The following is a 16,114-nucleotide window of genomic DNA, read 5'->3' as shown; positions in this document are numbered from 1 at the left end:
TACGAAGAACTGTACATCTGTCTGACCACAGAACCTTGAAGGGCAGCATGTCTGAGTAGCCTTAACACATTTAAGTAGTCTGAAAGAAAGTAATATTTGTCATCCTATTCTGGCTCCCACAACAGATATTGCTGCAGAGAATTACATCACAATGTTTTGCAGACCATCATGACATCATCCATTACTTTGACATCATAGTGGTATGATGTCAGTAATTTCTTTGTTCCTGAAGGCTGTTAGCTATACTTTATGCTTGTAATTACTGTTATCACGTGAAATGGATTCTTACTTATTAATATCGGTGAGTAATGATAAATCATAACAAGTTCGCAAGGTGTGGTGTTATTAATGCTGTATGAAGGGCGGTATGGTCTTGATATAAACTTGATGGCATTTCTGGCTTTTTACCTCATATGCAAGCTAGGTGATGGGATCTCGCTTGAACTGCTTTTATTTCATTTAATAACAATATCTGTATGTGCATTGAACTGATTTGGTAGAGCTTACATTGGATTCCACTGTACATCAATGACCATAACTTTTGCTATACCCGTTCATTCTTGATAACTGAATTTGTTAGAACACTGTAGTAATGAGCATCTGATCACACTAGGCCTGAAATTCAAGGGCATGTGCTTGATAATAAGGACCTTTAGGAATAGTTGAAATGTCTATACTCTCTGGAGATATCAATGTGACATATGATGTTTTCATTATAGTCACTTATACCTGTGCACTTTTCACCTTGAGATGGACAAAGTATGTGTGCTGGATAGGACCATAAGAATATTTGAAATATCTCTACAATCTGGGAAAATATATCCGAGATGTTTCAACTCTGAAAAAGACAAATTATGGAAGAACAGTAAAATATCAACCGGTATTCCTTGTGTGTAGACGTATGTATATGTATACTACCTGAGACTACCTTGTACAAGGGCATTATAGATACGGGAATTGATACTGGTGATGGGAACTTGCATTTCCTAACAATAATCAACTGACATTTCACTTACATTCAGTCGAAGTGATTGTGTGTTTGTTATACCCATTTTGCATTATTCCTGTTTTTTGGAATCCTTTTAAATCACATTGGTTTTTTTTATTTCTTTCCTTTTGTTTTAATCTTATCTGATTTTTAGAATAATCATGATAATACAATCATAATATTTTTAGTGATGAGTTGAACAAGTAACCCTCCAACAAGATGAAAGATCTTGCAATTATACTTTATTGAAAGGTGTTTTTAATGCACAGTCTCTGATCTCTTGGCCTTGTACCATTACGTAATGAACACTAATTAAACCTAATTTTATGGTGATTTAATATTAACAGTAATTATGTGGTAAAAGTTCCCTCTGGATTATGGTTGCCAGTTTCCTGTAGGTGACACAGATATACGGAATGAAAGACAGTAAAACAACTTTCCTGAGAACATTCTGTTCAGAACTTTTTCTTTTTCCAAGTGATTTATTTTAGTATGTCATCAATGATAAAGTGTTTATGGTGACTGTGTTTGTTGGTTACAGCTGGTTTTGATGGTTCTGATTCACCACGTCCCTCACCACGCCCACCTCCTCGACCAAAAACTTCAGGAGTACCACGATTGGGTATCAACAACTCAGCTCTTAGCTCCAAAGCAGAGACTCCGAATGTGAAAAAGAGGCATCGGAGAGCGAAAAGTGGAGGGATTAAAAATATCGATCCTAGTCAAGGAGATGGTAAGTGTGTGGATGCAAGTGTGTGGAATTTATGGCCAAAATAGTGGGGAATTCATTGGGGATTCATTGTGGACAGTCTGGGGATGAACAATGCTTGAAGTTTGGAAGTGTTGTCATGTCAGTCTCTGTGGAGGGATGGTGGGATAACCTTGTGGTTGAACTGTTTGCTCATTGCACTGAAGACTGGGTTCGATTCCCCACTTGGGTACAGTGTGTGAAGCTGATTCCTGGTATCAGCCACTGTGATATTGCTGAACTGTTGCAAAAAACAGCATAAAACCCAACTCACTCATTTGTGGTGGGGTAGCCTTGTATTTAAAGTGTTTGTTCCAAGAGCCAGGTTCGATTCCCCACGTGGCTACAGTATGTGAGAAGCCCATTTCTGATTACTGAACTGTTGCTGAAAGTGGTGTAAAACCCAACTTACTCATTAGTGGTGGGGTAGTCTCATAGTTAAAGTGTTTGCTCATCACGCCAAAGAGCCAGGTTCGATTCCTCACATGGTTACAATGTATGAAGCCCATTCTGGCCCGGCAATGATATTGCTGGAATATTGCTCACTCTCTCATTCTATCAGTTTGGGGTTTGTTTTGATTTAAATTGCCTACATGATTCATTTATATTTCATCCTATAGTTTTGTAACAGGATAGCCGATTCTAGTGTCCATTTCTGTAGTAAAGCATATTGCTTGTGTACCAGTTGCCCAGCCAACATGCTGAAATGAAGTAGCATTGATATTAAATTCTCTATTTCCTTTTCAGATTCTGATGGTTACGAGTTTGTTATAGTTTCTTTAGAAAATAAACAATGGCACTTTGAGGCTGGAAATGGGGAGGTATGTATACATGATGCTTGAAATGTATATTCAAACAGCAATTCAGAACTGTTACTTGGAGGGTTTTTCATTACTCTTAGGTAATTAGCAGCGACACCTGATCAAGATAATTAGCAGTGTAGCATTCTAAGAACAACCACATAAATAAATTTTCCTTTGAAAAGCCTGCAATTTTTAGATATCTTTACCCTTGGTCAGTTTGACCCAGTCTAACAGGGTAAGGTCAGATCAAAGTTTGTTTGAAATATTTTAGTTTTCTAGAAGCTATGATCAGCTGGGTTTTGGGGGGGGTTTTCATGAAAACAAGCATGTTGTTAAAGTTCCTGCCAACTTTTCTTTCAGGAAAGAGACGAGTGGGTGTGTGCGATCGAGCAACAAATTCTTACTAGTCTTCAAGGCAATGATAGCTCAAAGTCAAAGGTAACTGTATTAAGTTGTATCACCATGGATATTATTGGAAGATGATTAAGTAAGTCTAATTCCTTTTGGGGAAAATGGATTTTTTTTTCTCCAAAGTCGGCAGGTTTCTTCCTTACTAGTATTCATACAATGTTCTCAGTTAAGGATGGACTAGAAGAAATAGGGTTGTTACCTTGGACAGTTTTATTACACTGTTGACTTGGAAGGCAATGATTGACTTGTTTTTCCTGCATTGCCAGTTAAGCGACTGTATGTATTGTCAGGTAGAATTAAATTGCCAGATGATCAGTTACTTTAAGTCTGTCAGGGGTAGGCAGTCTGTCAGGGGTAGGCGACTGCCCAATTGTCTGAGGCACTGTGATTTGTTGTGTAGAGTTCCATCTTTTGGACATGCTCCCGATACCGTTGATCATGGGATCAGATGCTGGTTTGCCCTAAGATGTGTCAGCATCAAACCAGGGCATGGTTTCACCTAGGTGGTCACTGTCATCACTTTGGGACTTCCTTAACATAACGGACATTCTGTGAAATCTCAGAAAATATTTTCTAGACCTCTGAAGATAAAGGTCGGTCTTTATCAACACATTACTATTGTAAGAGGCAACTAGGGTGGTCAGGCTTGATGCATGTCAGTTGATGCATGTCATCATATCCCAGTTGTGCAGAGCAGTGCTCACATTGGCAATCACTAGAATGTCTGGTCCTAGTCAGTTATTTGCAGAGCACCTCTATATGCATTTGGAAAATAGGTGAGTCGGACATTAAACAGAAAAGAAAATAGTTTGTGAAACCAGTGTTGATCCTCAGTTCTCTTGACTTGTTAACAGTTTCTTAGACGGTAAATAAATAGTGATCAGGGATATAGTATGAATGCTTGTTTTACAGGCCTTGACAGATGTAGCAGGGATGCAAGCAATCCGGAATGTGAGGGGAAACAATGCCTGTGCAGACTGTGGCTCTCCAAGTAAGTTGTGGCACAGGACACTGTGGATGCATGTTGTCACCTGTCAGTTGGTACTGGATTTTCCACGTCATGTGACCAAGGACATGTTCAGGGCTACAGTCAAAATGTGTGTGTAAAAGCTGGAAAGCTAGGGAAGCTGTTCATATGTCACACGACACACATGAGCTAGGTATGACGGCACTATACACATGCTTTAATACGTCACCAAAGTGGTAAGGTTTGAGACCGTCTCTTCCCTTTGTAATCAGACATGTCTTCATGTACCCTGAATACTGTCCCAAGGGGTGTTTACCCCATCTTACTCACTATAGACGTGCCTTAGATCGGTACCGGGTGAGTTTTAGATCAGTATCAACATTATCTTGTCATTTGTCGGCAGTATTACAGCTTTTCTATATCAATTTTTCCTGTTTGATCAGTGAGTATATCTGTGTTTGATAAAGTATCTGATTGACTCTTAGTGACCCTGATGTTTGTATGTGACGGACCTCTGTATTTTGGGGTTTTTTTTTTCAGACCCTGACTGGGCTAGTATTAACTTGGGAGCTCTGATCTGTATAGAGTGTTCTGGCATCCACCGTAACCTAGGTACTCACATCTCCAAAGTTAGGTCTCTGGACTTGGATGAATGGCCGTAAGTACACACCTAGGTAACATGTTTAATATAGTGAAAGATACAATCAGACTCTATTGGTATTGAATGAAAAATACTGACATTTTAAATCAAGCCAAATGATGCTTTACTGATAAATTATTAATTAATGTAACTGCAACCTGTTGTATTGTAATTAATTTGGAAGATAATCTTCTAAATTTTTAGTAAGTAATAATATAAATTAGTTGTACATGTGGTCTTAGCTATTGGTCTGTAAATTTGTGAAAGGTTGTATACAGCTTTGATTAATATGTTTAGCATCCACAGACATTGCTTAATGTTTTTATGCATGAGTGTATTTTATCCACTTAAGTATGTTCCATTTGTTGTTAGGCCAGAGGTAACGAAGGTGATGACTGCTATTGGCAATAGTACAGTCAACTCTGTATGGGAAGCTAGTGCTGGTGCTAAGGAGAGGACCAAGCCTACCCAGACCTCCCCTAGGTAACACCCCAGGCTCATTGTTATCACCTTTAGGGTCACTGGACAGGTCTATAGAGCACTTTAAATGTCGTGTAGCTGACGCATGAAGATCTGGATTAGAAGATCAGAGAATTGGTCTTCAGCAACCCATGCTTGTTGTAAGAGGCAGCAAACAGGGTCTGGTGGTCAGACTTGCTGACATGGTTGACATATGTGTAGATTGATGATGTTGATTACTGTAGTGTCTGGTTCAGACTTGATTATTTACAGACTGACACTATACTACTGAAGGTGGTGTCAAAGAACGTCCAGTTGATCCTACCAATTTATATATGAAGGCTTTCCTACCACTTGTTCCTTGTGAAATAAAGACAAGATTGCTGATCGAGCAGGAATTACTTGCTAACCTTTCCACCCTGTGGGATCTGCTAGTTATAATTGGTCCCCTTTGACCTCAACTCATCTTTTAGATTAACCAAATGGTTTGAATTTCTGTGATTTGGTTGATTGCATTGTATTAGACCTCAACTGCCTGGATCAGTGCTCACAATATCAATCACTGGATTTTCTAGTCCAATCTAGCTATTCTCAAAACCTTTGCAGCTTCTTATGCCCGTTTATAACACATGGGCTACAAACAAACGTAAGAATTCTTAGGGCTGCAATGAGCATGAACGTTTCAAGAATAGCTAACCAGAAGTGCTTATTCACTGACTTCTGTCACACAATGATCTCACACAGTGATATTGTGAGTGAGGCATTCCAGAACAAAAAACGGGTTTAGGTTGTTTCAGTATGTGACTTTGTAGACAGGGTGTTCTTGTCCTTCCACTGCATTGATTGATGCTTGTGCTGTCAACCACTTATATAGCTGGCTCAAACTAGATTATTTACTGGTTAGTTACATTAACCATTGCAGACCGAACCATGCATCACTGCATATGTGCATCCCACAAGTTTTGTTGTCTTCATAATCATTCTTGCACTATGATCTGTGATTTGACAGTACGTTCAGCTGTCTATTCTTGTTAAATGTTTAATTTGAAAAAAAAAACCCAAAACAAACCATACTTTTAAATACTTCATTCCAAGGTTTAATATTTTAAGATTAGGACATGCCATGCTTTGTTTCATATTCAATAGCATGCTTATCATGTTTATCTTTTTCAGAGATGAGAAGGAGAGATGGGTGAAATCGAAGTATGAACTTAAAGAACTTTTACCACCTCTCCCGTATGTGGATATCCCCGTGAATCAGGTGAGTAGACTGCAACAGGTGAATCTTGGGGTGAGCGAGTGTGATTTTACTCTGCTTTTAGCAATATTACAGCAGTACCATGGCAGGGAACATCAGAAATGGGATTCACACATTGTACTCATGTGGGGAATTGAACCAGGTCTTTGTGTTATGAGTGAACCAGTAAGATATCTCATGCCTCTGAGCATGTAATGCCTCAGTATTACATTGTTATGGCTAGTTTTAGGTGTTGAGATTTTTTGCCTCTGTGGACACTCCTTGTAGCAAGAAGTCCTCTAAACCTATGTTGGTGGTAAAATGATTTGGGGAGCTGTTCACACTCATGCATATACAGTGTGAGCTGTCTAAACCGGCGCTTATCGGGACTGAAGAAATAATCCAGCTTAGACACCATGCCGGATTGTGGAGCTGATGATAAATGTTCAAGCCACAAGTGGGACTGAGATTTATGCTGGTGTTGACAACGTGCCAGACAGGACAGATGCCGGTTTTGACAGCTTCCACTGTATGCACTTGTGAAGGCTGGTGTGTAAATGCATTGACCACTCCACACCTTACATTACTCCACATCAAACAATGTACCTCACCTGGACAGTTTACAAAGGGGAGTAATAATGTTATTTTAATGTACCACATTCAGTACATTTCACAATGAAAACTGTGACTCTGAGGCTTGTTTTACAGCAACTGATCGATGCTTTGGTTCGCGAAGATATCCGAAATATTGTCATAATCCTGGGCCATGGTCAGCCAGAGGACATCAATGCCCCGTACAGTAAAGATGATGGCCGAACAGCACTTCATATAGCTGCAGCACTGGGGAATGTAGTCTTTGTGCAGTTGTTGCTTTGGGTAAGTGGAACAATACCATGGATCAAATAGCTATATATTGCCTCAGACATAGAACGATGTATGAATAGGCTGCTTAATATTGACACAAGTCATCAAAAGAAATGAGGATGAGATTCTATTTGTAATGTAAAATTATTCAAATGTATTTCTCACCTTGTTAATCCTTTGTTAAAAAGTACTCATGATCATATTCAGTTAACAGATACAGTTTGATTGTGATCTCATAGCATCGTGATGCTATAATGTTGTAGAAGTGTCTCTTGTGAAAACGATATTTCATATAGAATGTATTTGATCGGGTTCAGCAGTAAAAAAAAAATGTCAGTTTTCCTTATCCTGACGCTTGCTGCATGCTTATCACTCTTTCCCTCTTAACGGTTATGTGAAAACATGAATCCCTTTGCTCCCAGAAGTAGTTGTAAAATCGCTCACCAGTGGGTTACCTCCCTATCCCACCTTGTGTCTCATGTGACCTGAACACTGACATGCTCTTGTTACTGCCTCCTTCATCACCCAAGCAGATGGTTGGGCAGCTACAATGGATCGCTTTTCGGTTTCAAATTTAGACTTATATCCAAATTAATGTCATGAATGGTATTGATTCAAGTTTTCATGTAACCATTTGAAGGTGAAGGTAGGTAAACATATGTGTCAGGATAAGTATAAAATAGCAATCGTGTCATAAAAATTACCTTTTATTTTCCAGAATAATGCCAGTGTGAAGGTGGTGGACCATGAAGGCCGGAATGCCCTGTGGTATGCCAAGAGTTCAGGATCCACAGAATGTGTAGAGCTCCTTATTAACAATGGCTGCCCCGAACACCCTACATTGCCGCGGAGGAGGGGCAGTGCTCAGCCCTCGGGCAAAAATGATGTATTTGACAAATTGCCTGCAAGTGTTATCTGAGCAGTTACCACAGGCAGAAAAGACACAAGTGTGAAGGGCACAAGCATTGAGTATTCATGGAAACCACACACAAATATCAGTCCCATGCAGTCCCAGTGCGACTTGATGTTGTCAGTGGGGTCAGCCACCAGGGCTATGTCACATTTCGATACCACTTTGACAGCAGTGATGGCATGTGTACGTGAAAGGTGATTAGCTAGATTGCCTTAGTTTGACGTACCAGCCCATAACGCATGTGTGTCAATGTTTCGCTGCTTAGCTCTGTTTCATTTGCACAATAGTAGATTGACCAGTGCTAAACGGTTTCACTGCCTTGAGCTGTTATCAGCGTGTAAGTGCAAAGGATGATGGATTGGACGTTACTGCCAATGGAGATCTTCACAATTGAGGTCAAGCTTGAGGAAGAGACATCCTCATTCAGTGGGATCACTTATGCCTTCCCAGAACCCCTGAGACAAAATGGTGGCTTAGGTTGGGACAATCCAAGGTAACTGCGTGGACGTTACCAACTACAAGCGTTATAATGTTGTGATAAAGAGACCGTGTAAATTATTCTGTATGGAGATATGCAATCATATCTTGTGACTTCGTGTAGGGATTTCTCATGTGTCTGCCCTGGTCACCAGAAGATAACAGAGCATCTTTGTTTACAGTAGGAGTCAGCGTTGATGTTGTTATCATCATCGTTTAGTTAGGCAATCATGATCCATGCCACAAAAACTCAAGTTTTTTTTTAATTATTCTTTATTTTCATCACTTCCATTTAATATGCTGTGAAATCATCTGATCATTGTGGCATGAGTAGCAGTGTTTTTCAGTTACGTTAGGTTACAGATCCAATGAGTTGTGTTAATCTGGTTTAAGTGATGTTTTGATTGTTGGCATTTTTGGTGAAGAGCTTTTCATACTAATGGACAGTTGTGTGGAAACAATCATTTACGTCAGTACATGTCACTAATCATATGAATGCATTTTCATGTGAAACGTTGAAATTGTTTTTGAAACTGTGCTGTTACTTGGGAGTGCAATATTGATTTTGAGTGGAGACCAGGGTAGACAACTCTTGTTTCATTTAGGTATTCTTGAAGTGTGTTCATTTTCTGGTGTTTTATCACAACTTTGGTGTGGAAAACTCTCAATAGTGTCATCTTATGAAGAAAAAAAAATTCCCCTTCACTATCTCCATAGTCTGTAGTAGCCTTGGATAACATTTCTATGCTTCAAATTAAGACTTTAGTGGAATGTATTTTCTTTCTAATAAAAATATTATCTGAACATAGAAACATCTAGAAGTATGTACTACTCAAAGGAAGTTAATGAAACCTGATTTTCTTCATATGACTTTTGTTAATCTGTCATGGCCATTTCAAATGAAAAATAATTGACTTTCTTAACTTTTTCTGAGAAGTATTTGTTATTGGGTGTGATGGCTTTTGTAGAAGTTGATCTCTCTATGTTATCATGATTATCAAACTGTTGAGAGTCATTCACACCCTGGTACTAATTGTCTTACAACTGTTTCTGCAATATAAGTGCTGGCTGATGTAGATAGTACCTTCCTACAACTAGTTGTCACAGTATTGACCTGTTGGTCTTGGCAGCAGGCTCTGGCTTTTGTTACTTTGTTGAACTTGAATCCTGTACCCCTTGTCGACATTCGACATTTGACATTTACATTTTCTGTCCTCTCATGAAATCCCATCGTCATACAAACCTGTCCAAATTCATTCTCTATTCAATCATGTTAACCTATAGATAGATTGATCTCTTCCCGTTTCAGCATTGTGTTAAAAGTTTGTTATTTGAGCTAATCTGTGCAAAGTATGAAGCACCCTGTTTTGTAGTTGTTGTTGAAGTAGTCGATCACTGCTCCATTTCATGTTGACGTTAACCAATCCGATGCATCTCTGAAGCTAGTCACTAAATATAATCTGACAGTCATTACTTTAAGCAAGTATATGAACATGACTAAGTAACAATTGCTCAGGTGATCAACACACATCTTGACAAGCTTGTCATATGTTAATTTGTGGCAGTGTCTTTTTATGTGATTTTAACTGTTAAAAATGTTATCTAAATATCTTTGAAAGCAAGAGTTACTACAGGCATGATTAAGGCATTTGGTGTAGAAAGAGACAAGGTTTGGATGTAAAGCAGAATAATGAGTGTTACTAGTTTGTATTCAGCTATATCATTTAGGTACCATTATACAAAGTAGGTTCTGACTGTAGTCAAATTTACATGGTTGAAAAATCATAGCATAAACTCTCCAGTGACCATGATGAAATGACAAACAACCCAGTTACCAGTCAGATAGATTCAGTGATGTGCCGTTATCTTGGAACCTTATCTTTTATTCACACAAATAACTGATTCTGTAGTTCTGAGGATGATGAAATACAAGACCTACTGAACAGAAAGCGGAAATGTTATCACATTGATGAACAATAAGGGGCTGGATGAGACCTTACAAACATTTTCAAGAGAATTCCTTTTTTCTTCCCCCAGGCTTCATTTATTTTATGGAACATATTTTAGATATTTGCTAACCTTTTGCAAGTTGTTAAAATTAGAGCTATTGGTTTTTTTGCAGCATATTGATAGATTGGAGAACACTGTAATTGTCATTGCTTGCTCAGGAAACACCATGGGAGTTGCTTAGTATTTCCTCTAGATATATGAGAAATCAAGCAGAATGGTACTGAATGTTTGCAGTCATTGAATACTTATTTCTTGTAAATGCAATAGTGATTGAGTAATGTAAATTAGAACTTGAAAATAAAATTCCTTCTATATTGAACAGCAAAATAAACACAAGGTTAACAAAATAAAATCTCATAAAAGTAAGTAAGCATTCATATTTTTGTCTTCGATATAGTTGGTGGGGGGGGAACAAATTGCATTTATTTTGCTGTTCAGTGTATAAGAGTGAGGCATTGGATTGATAAAAAATACTAACGGGGTGGGAATTACTTAGAAATAAGAATTATTGAGCCAAGAGACCTATGTTAATCAGTGTCATGTTTGTAGAATTTGACTCATGTTCCTGTGAGCAGGTGTGCTGTTAGAATTAATTCTCATAACAGATAGAAAAAAATAGCTTTGTGAATTGTAAATCAGATTATTTTTGAATGGCTTTTTCTTTGATCACTTGATTTCCCATGTGCCAAGTGTCAGCTTTTTGATCTTCCTTCACTGCTAAGCTGCAACATCACTTTAGCCTGTATTAATTTATTCGATGGTTAGATTATCATCACCTTCCATGTGTCTCAAGTATCTGTAGTTTCTGTCGGAGGTTCTAAAGTTAAGAAAGTTATAATCACCTTTTCAATCATCATTTGTTCATAGGTAGTTTAATTCTGATACTTTTAGGGGTTTAGTAATGTACAGATTATACATTTGTGGCCTCACCAAAATTCCAGGTTTGAATCTTTACATTGGTAAATTGAATTATGTTCTTTAAATGATGTACTGTGATATAGCTGGGAAATTGTTAAGAGCTGCAGACCTTACAAGGAGTTATTTCCACATGCACTGAGATGATATGTAAGAAGGTAATGACAGCTACTCTGCACATCTCAGTCGTGTTCTGACGAAAGCTTGTCGGAAACTGCTCCACAGTACTTCCTGATATCAACATACCATACATGAAGTAGGGTAGACAACTCTGTAGGAGAAAGGTGCAAAGGAAAGTAACTCTCGCATTGACCATAAGTCCCTTTAGTAGCTTTCATTTTCGAGAAGCAAATTATGAAAGAGTATAGGGGTAGCTGAAGTTATTGTTGCTATTCTGTTAAAAAATAATAATGGATTACCTTCTGTAATATGTAACAGTCTGGTGTTTAATAGTAGCCAAAGTGTATTGCTGTTCAATAACAATGGGGCAGCAACTTACCTGTTTTATTCATGATGCATTTAAACCACAACTCAAGCTGGAGAAGTTATTGAATTATTTCAGGTTGGACTGTACCACTGATTGCAATACCATTTGAAAACCATGATGTTCTGTCAAATTTCATTCTAGGGTCCCTGGTAGAGTAAACTGATACAGTTTAGGTACTGATAATATATTGGACAATGGCATTTAATGGATCCAACTCCTCGTACTGGTATCCAACATGTTTGATGGTCTCCTTTAGTGGGAATGGATTCACCTAAATTTTCAATTACTTAGAGAATTTTGTAGAAATACATGTGGAATGGATTATAATTTTAACTTTCAGACATTACACATTATCATACATTTGCTAAGGACTACACCTTTCACTACAGATGACTTTGATCATAAGCAAATGTGGAGTAGGATGTATGGCTTAGGCAGATAATTTGTGTTTCTACTTAGATATGGCTATGCAAAACCCCCTTTTCTCAGGAAGTTGATTCAAAGAAATTTATTTGTTAAGAGAAACTATTGATGTTAAGTACGAAACTGAGCACAGATTTTTTTTTTTCATAGTTAATTGTGTACTTAGGGGTTATGGATACTTTTGTGGAAATTGTTTTACACATTTTTACCCATTTTAATGATTTCATGTTAATCTAAATCTGGAAAGTTTTGTATGCTGAAAGTATTTTGGAAACTGCAACTGACATGATCTAAATAGTTGACTCAGTTATATTTTGTAAGAATAAGAACAAACACAAAATGCAAGGTGGCATATATCCTTTATTCACTTTTAAACATTGTTATTTCAGGATTATGTAGATAATCTTCTCATCAGTTTTTTTTTTTATTAAACCTAAATTCACATTCTTTCTATCAAGAGTCTCACCAACGTGCTTCATCTTTTGAAGTTGCCAAAGTGGCTATAATTTTAAGTCGCTTATCTCTGCATGATCACACCAGGGTAGACCTGGTGGTTAAAATGTTGGCACATCGTGGTGAAAACCTGAGTTTCATTCCCCAGATAGGTACAATGTGTTAAGCCCTTTTCTGGTGTTCCCTGCTGAGGTATTGCTGGAATATTGGTACAAGCAATGTTAAACCATGCTCACTCACACAGAATCACATCACTGTGAGGAGTCAAGTCATTAGCAAGCCTGACTACTTTGTTAGGTAAACATTACTCCAGTTAAATCAAGAACCACATGCCTCTATTGTTTAATACCCAACAATCACACACTATTTTGTCACTTCCTACATATACAGAATAACATGCTACAGTAGCTTTATCAGCTGAAACTTGTCAAGTCCCAGTTGAGGCATTTAAATTACAAGCTTTTGAGTCAAGGGCTCAAAACTTTCTGGATTCAGAGTATATTTTCACTTTAAAACTTCATTAAACATTGCTAGTTTTCAGTTGAAAAGAATTCAGATGAATGACTTGAAGCACGAAATGTATGAACATCTATTTCTGGTTTGATATAATGTTAATTTTTAGTATCCTGTATGCTACCTTAGTATATCAATTCATTGCCAGTCCTATGAAGTATTTACACTACTGTTGAGTTATCCTGATGATTGCCTGTTTGTTCTACCTCCTTTAAACTAAGGCCATTATGAATTTATGCAAATAGTGACACACGGTATCTCTGTTAAACTTGATCTCAAAGCATCATTTCAAGACTATGCGTCACTTAAATATCTGAAAAAGGAACACCTTTTCAACTTGGAGAGAGGGTGCTTTTTATTTACTTGTTTGAAGGATATTGCTGACTAGGTGCGGTCAAATGTTTTTAACACAACTATATAACAAAAGTGAACCACCAGAATTATCTCCCTCGCAAGCAAATCGCTAGACTTGTTTCCCTCTGATCATATGTCGACCATAATGTATATCTTTATTATTCACCATCATCATACATTTGTTATCATTATTCTAATTAAGTTATATCCAGGTTATCAACGACATCTATTTCATTCATGTTAGTGTATAGTAGATCCATGAGAAGTCCTATTTATTTGTGTGCCATTTGTGGAGACTGGCAAACCTGCAGTGCAATTGTTATTGAGATGCTAAAATATTTTGTTCGTCCGTATGTACATAACATGAGCTGTCTTTAGCTTACCGCAGTCCTAGATGTATATAGATCTTAGTATGGCTATAATTTTAGTCTCGTTTCCAATTATTATTCTTTTTTTTTCTTTCATTCTTTTAATTTAAGAAATTGGGAACCAGCGACTTCATAGATCTCATTTTCTCCCACTGTAACTAGGCTGCAGTTTGGTGCCAGATTGAAAAATGGCAATCAGAGGCAAATGGTGATTATAAAATTCTGTATGTGACAGTACTCCGTCACTTATGTTTAACTTACACAACAGTATGTGTGCCAAATTTTCATTTATAAATATAAGCTAAAATACGATAAGATACGATTCTTATGAACAAATAATTAATTTGTTGTGGCCTTATGTGTTTGAAAGGAAGGGATCATGCTTCAACATCAGATAGAGAGCAATACAAAGTGTGGTCTGTGCTCAAAGTTTGTGCTAGTAAGGTTTTACTGTCAAATAGAAATCTAATAGCTAAGATACTGTCAACTAATAATGTCTAATTTATTGTTCAAAATAGTAGTAATAGCTTTCAGTATTTGCTGATGTTAATGACAGGCAAGTAGGTTTCCAGTCTTTAGATGCTTGAAATAAACCATATATCCTTGCTCACAATAAATCATATCAGTCGTCATTCATTATATTTCTATGCATACCCTTGCAAAACTTACTTGATTTTTAAACTTTCAGTAGAGTCTGTACTTTTTTAAACCATGTTTATCTATATTTTACCTATCTTGTTTTATTATTATTATGATTATTATTATGACAGTCTGTCTTTCCTGTGCTGCATGAAAGGATCGATGTAAAGATCGTTTTGAATCCCATTTCAAGCATTAACCATGCATAGCTTACAATGGTATTTGACATGGTTTAAAGATTATGTTGATCAAATGAGTTACATTGAGGAAAGAGCATGTTTTTTTTTGTTTTTTTTTGGGTTTTTTTTTTTATGATTTAAATATTTTACGGTTCATAATCTATTGTAAAATCCCTATTTTAGACTGCATCAATTCTGAATTGTACAAAGTTGTACATTTGCCATGTGTGTTGTACTTAAGTTCCTGACATTGTACATCTTCTGAAGACACTATTAACATAAATATACTTCTTTATCTCTGTCCTCCAAGCTCTTTGATGTTTTATCAGCTGACTTTAGAAGCATGTACAAAGACTTGTATTCCTGTGAGATTTCGCTACCTGGGCGGGGCCACATCTTTAACAGTCCGTCATCTGTACCCACAATGCTTTGACTGAAAAACAGCTGACGTCATCTGAAAGCTTTCTACATGTTGGAACGTGGACGTCAACTTGTGTAGATATTTTATACAACCAGGGGCTGATGTACAAATAAACAATACAACAAAGTGGATAACACAGCGTGTTTGTTTTTTTTTACCTTGCTGACATAGAGGGTTGTGCAATGTCAGAACTTTGTCTCTGAAACATGACCAGGTTAGTTCTGAAACATGGCATTATTCCAGGGCATCGATGGAGTAGCCTTGTTTTTAAAATGTTCTCTTGTCATTGTATCGACCTGGGTTTGATACCTTTTATGGGTATCATGTGTCAAGCCCATTTCTTGTGTTCCCCGATTGCTGGAATATTGTTGAAAATGGCACAATACCATACTCGCTTAATCCGGGGTGACTTAAAGCCTAATAGTTGAGACAATAATACACTTACTCATGTAAAGACCTGTGTTTCATGTTGTGACAGTCTTATGTCCTTCAAGTGTGATATTGCTAATGCATCGTTACAAGTTCAAAAAAATGTGGGAGGCAGTTGGGTAGCATGATGTTTAATGCATTTGCTCATCACACTGAAGTCTGGGTTCAATTCCCCACATGGGTACCATGTATGAAGCCCATTTCTAGTGTCATGATATTATTTGACTAGTGCTAAAATCAGTGTAATACCAAACTAAACCTGAAAAGTGTTGCCTGTGCCTATCTGTCCTGTCGGCGTTTGTTATTCAGGGCCCACATGCACAAATGGATCTTAGTCAAAGTGGTACAATTACCGTCTTTGTTAAAGTGTGGGAGTTACGACCACCCTAGCAAAAAGATCTTTTTGTGGAATGGGT

General features: G+C 37.4%; 1 protein-coding gene across 5 annotated transcripts in view; it reads left to right on the top strand.

Moving 5' to 3' along the window:
• LOC137297615 (centaurin-gamma-1A-like) overlaps nt 1-15,405 on the top strand; it is a 75,238-nt gene extending 59,833 nt beyond the window's left edge. For 4 of the 5 annotated variants that reach the window (XM_067829487.1, XM_067829486.1, XM_067829483.1 and 1 more), the window contains 9 exons: nt 1,530-1,721; nt 2,484-2,557; nt 2,900-2,977; nt 3,863-3,941; nt 4,458-4,575; nt 4,930-5,040; nt 6,190-6,277; nt 6,962-7,129; nt 7,836-15,405. In XM_067829487.1, the coding sequence (XP_067685588.1) occupies nt 1,530-1,721; nt 2,484-2,557; nt 2,900-2,977; nt 3,863-3,941; nt 4,458-4,575; nt 4,930-5,040; nt 6,190-6,277; nt 6,962-7,129; nt 7,836-8,036 (1,109 nt within the window). In that variant the 3' untranslated portion in view covers nt 8,037-15,405. The remainder of the gene's footprint in view (nt 1-1,529; nt 1,722-2,483; nt 2,558-2,899; nt 2,978-3,862; nt 3,942-4,457; nt 4,576-4,929; nt 5,041-6,189; nt 6,278-6,961; nt 7,130-7,835) is intronic. The other variant, XM_067829485.1, reaches the window with a different exon arrangement.
• The last annotated feature ends 709 nt before the right edge of the window (nt 15,406-16,114 follow it).

The sequence above is a fragment of the Haliotis asinina genome, chromosome 10 (genome assembly GCF_037392515.1).
Source record: "Haliotis asinina isolate JCU_RB_2024 chromosome 10, JCU_Hal_asi_v2, whole genome shotgun sequence".
Lineage (NCBI taxonomy): Eukaryota > Metazoa > Mollusca > Gastropoda > Lepetellida > Haliotidae > Haliotis > Haliotis asinina.
The sequence above is the reverse complement of the archived record's forward strand: the minus strand, read 5'-3'. Positions and strand labels throughout refer to the sequence as shown.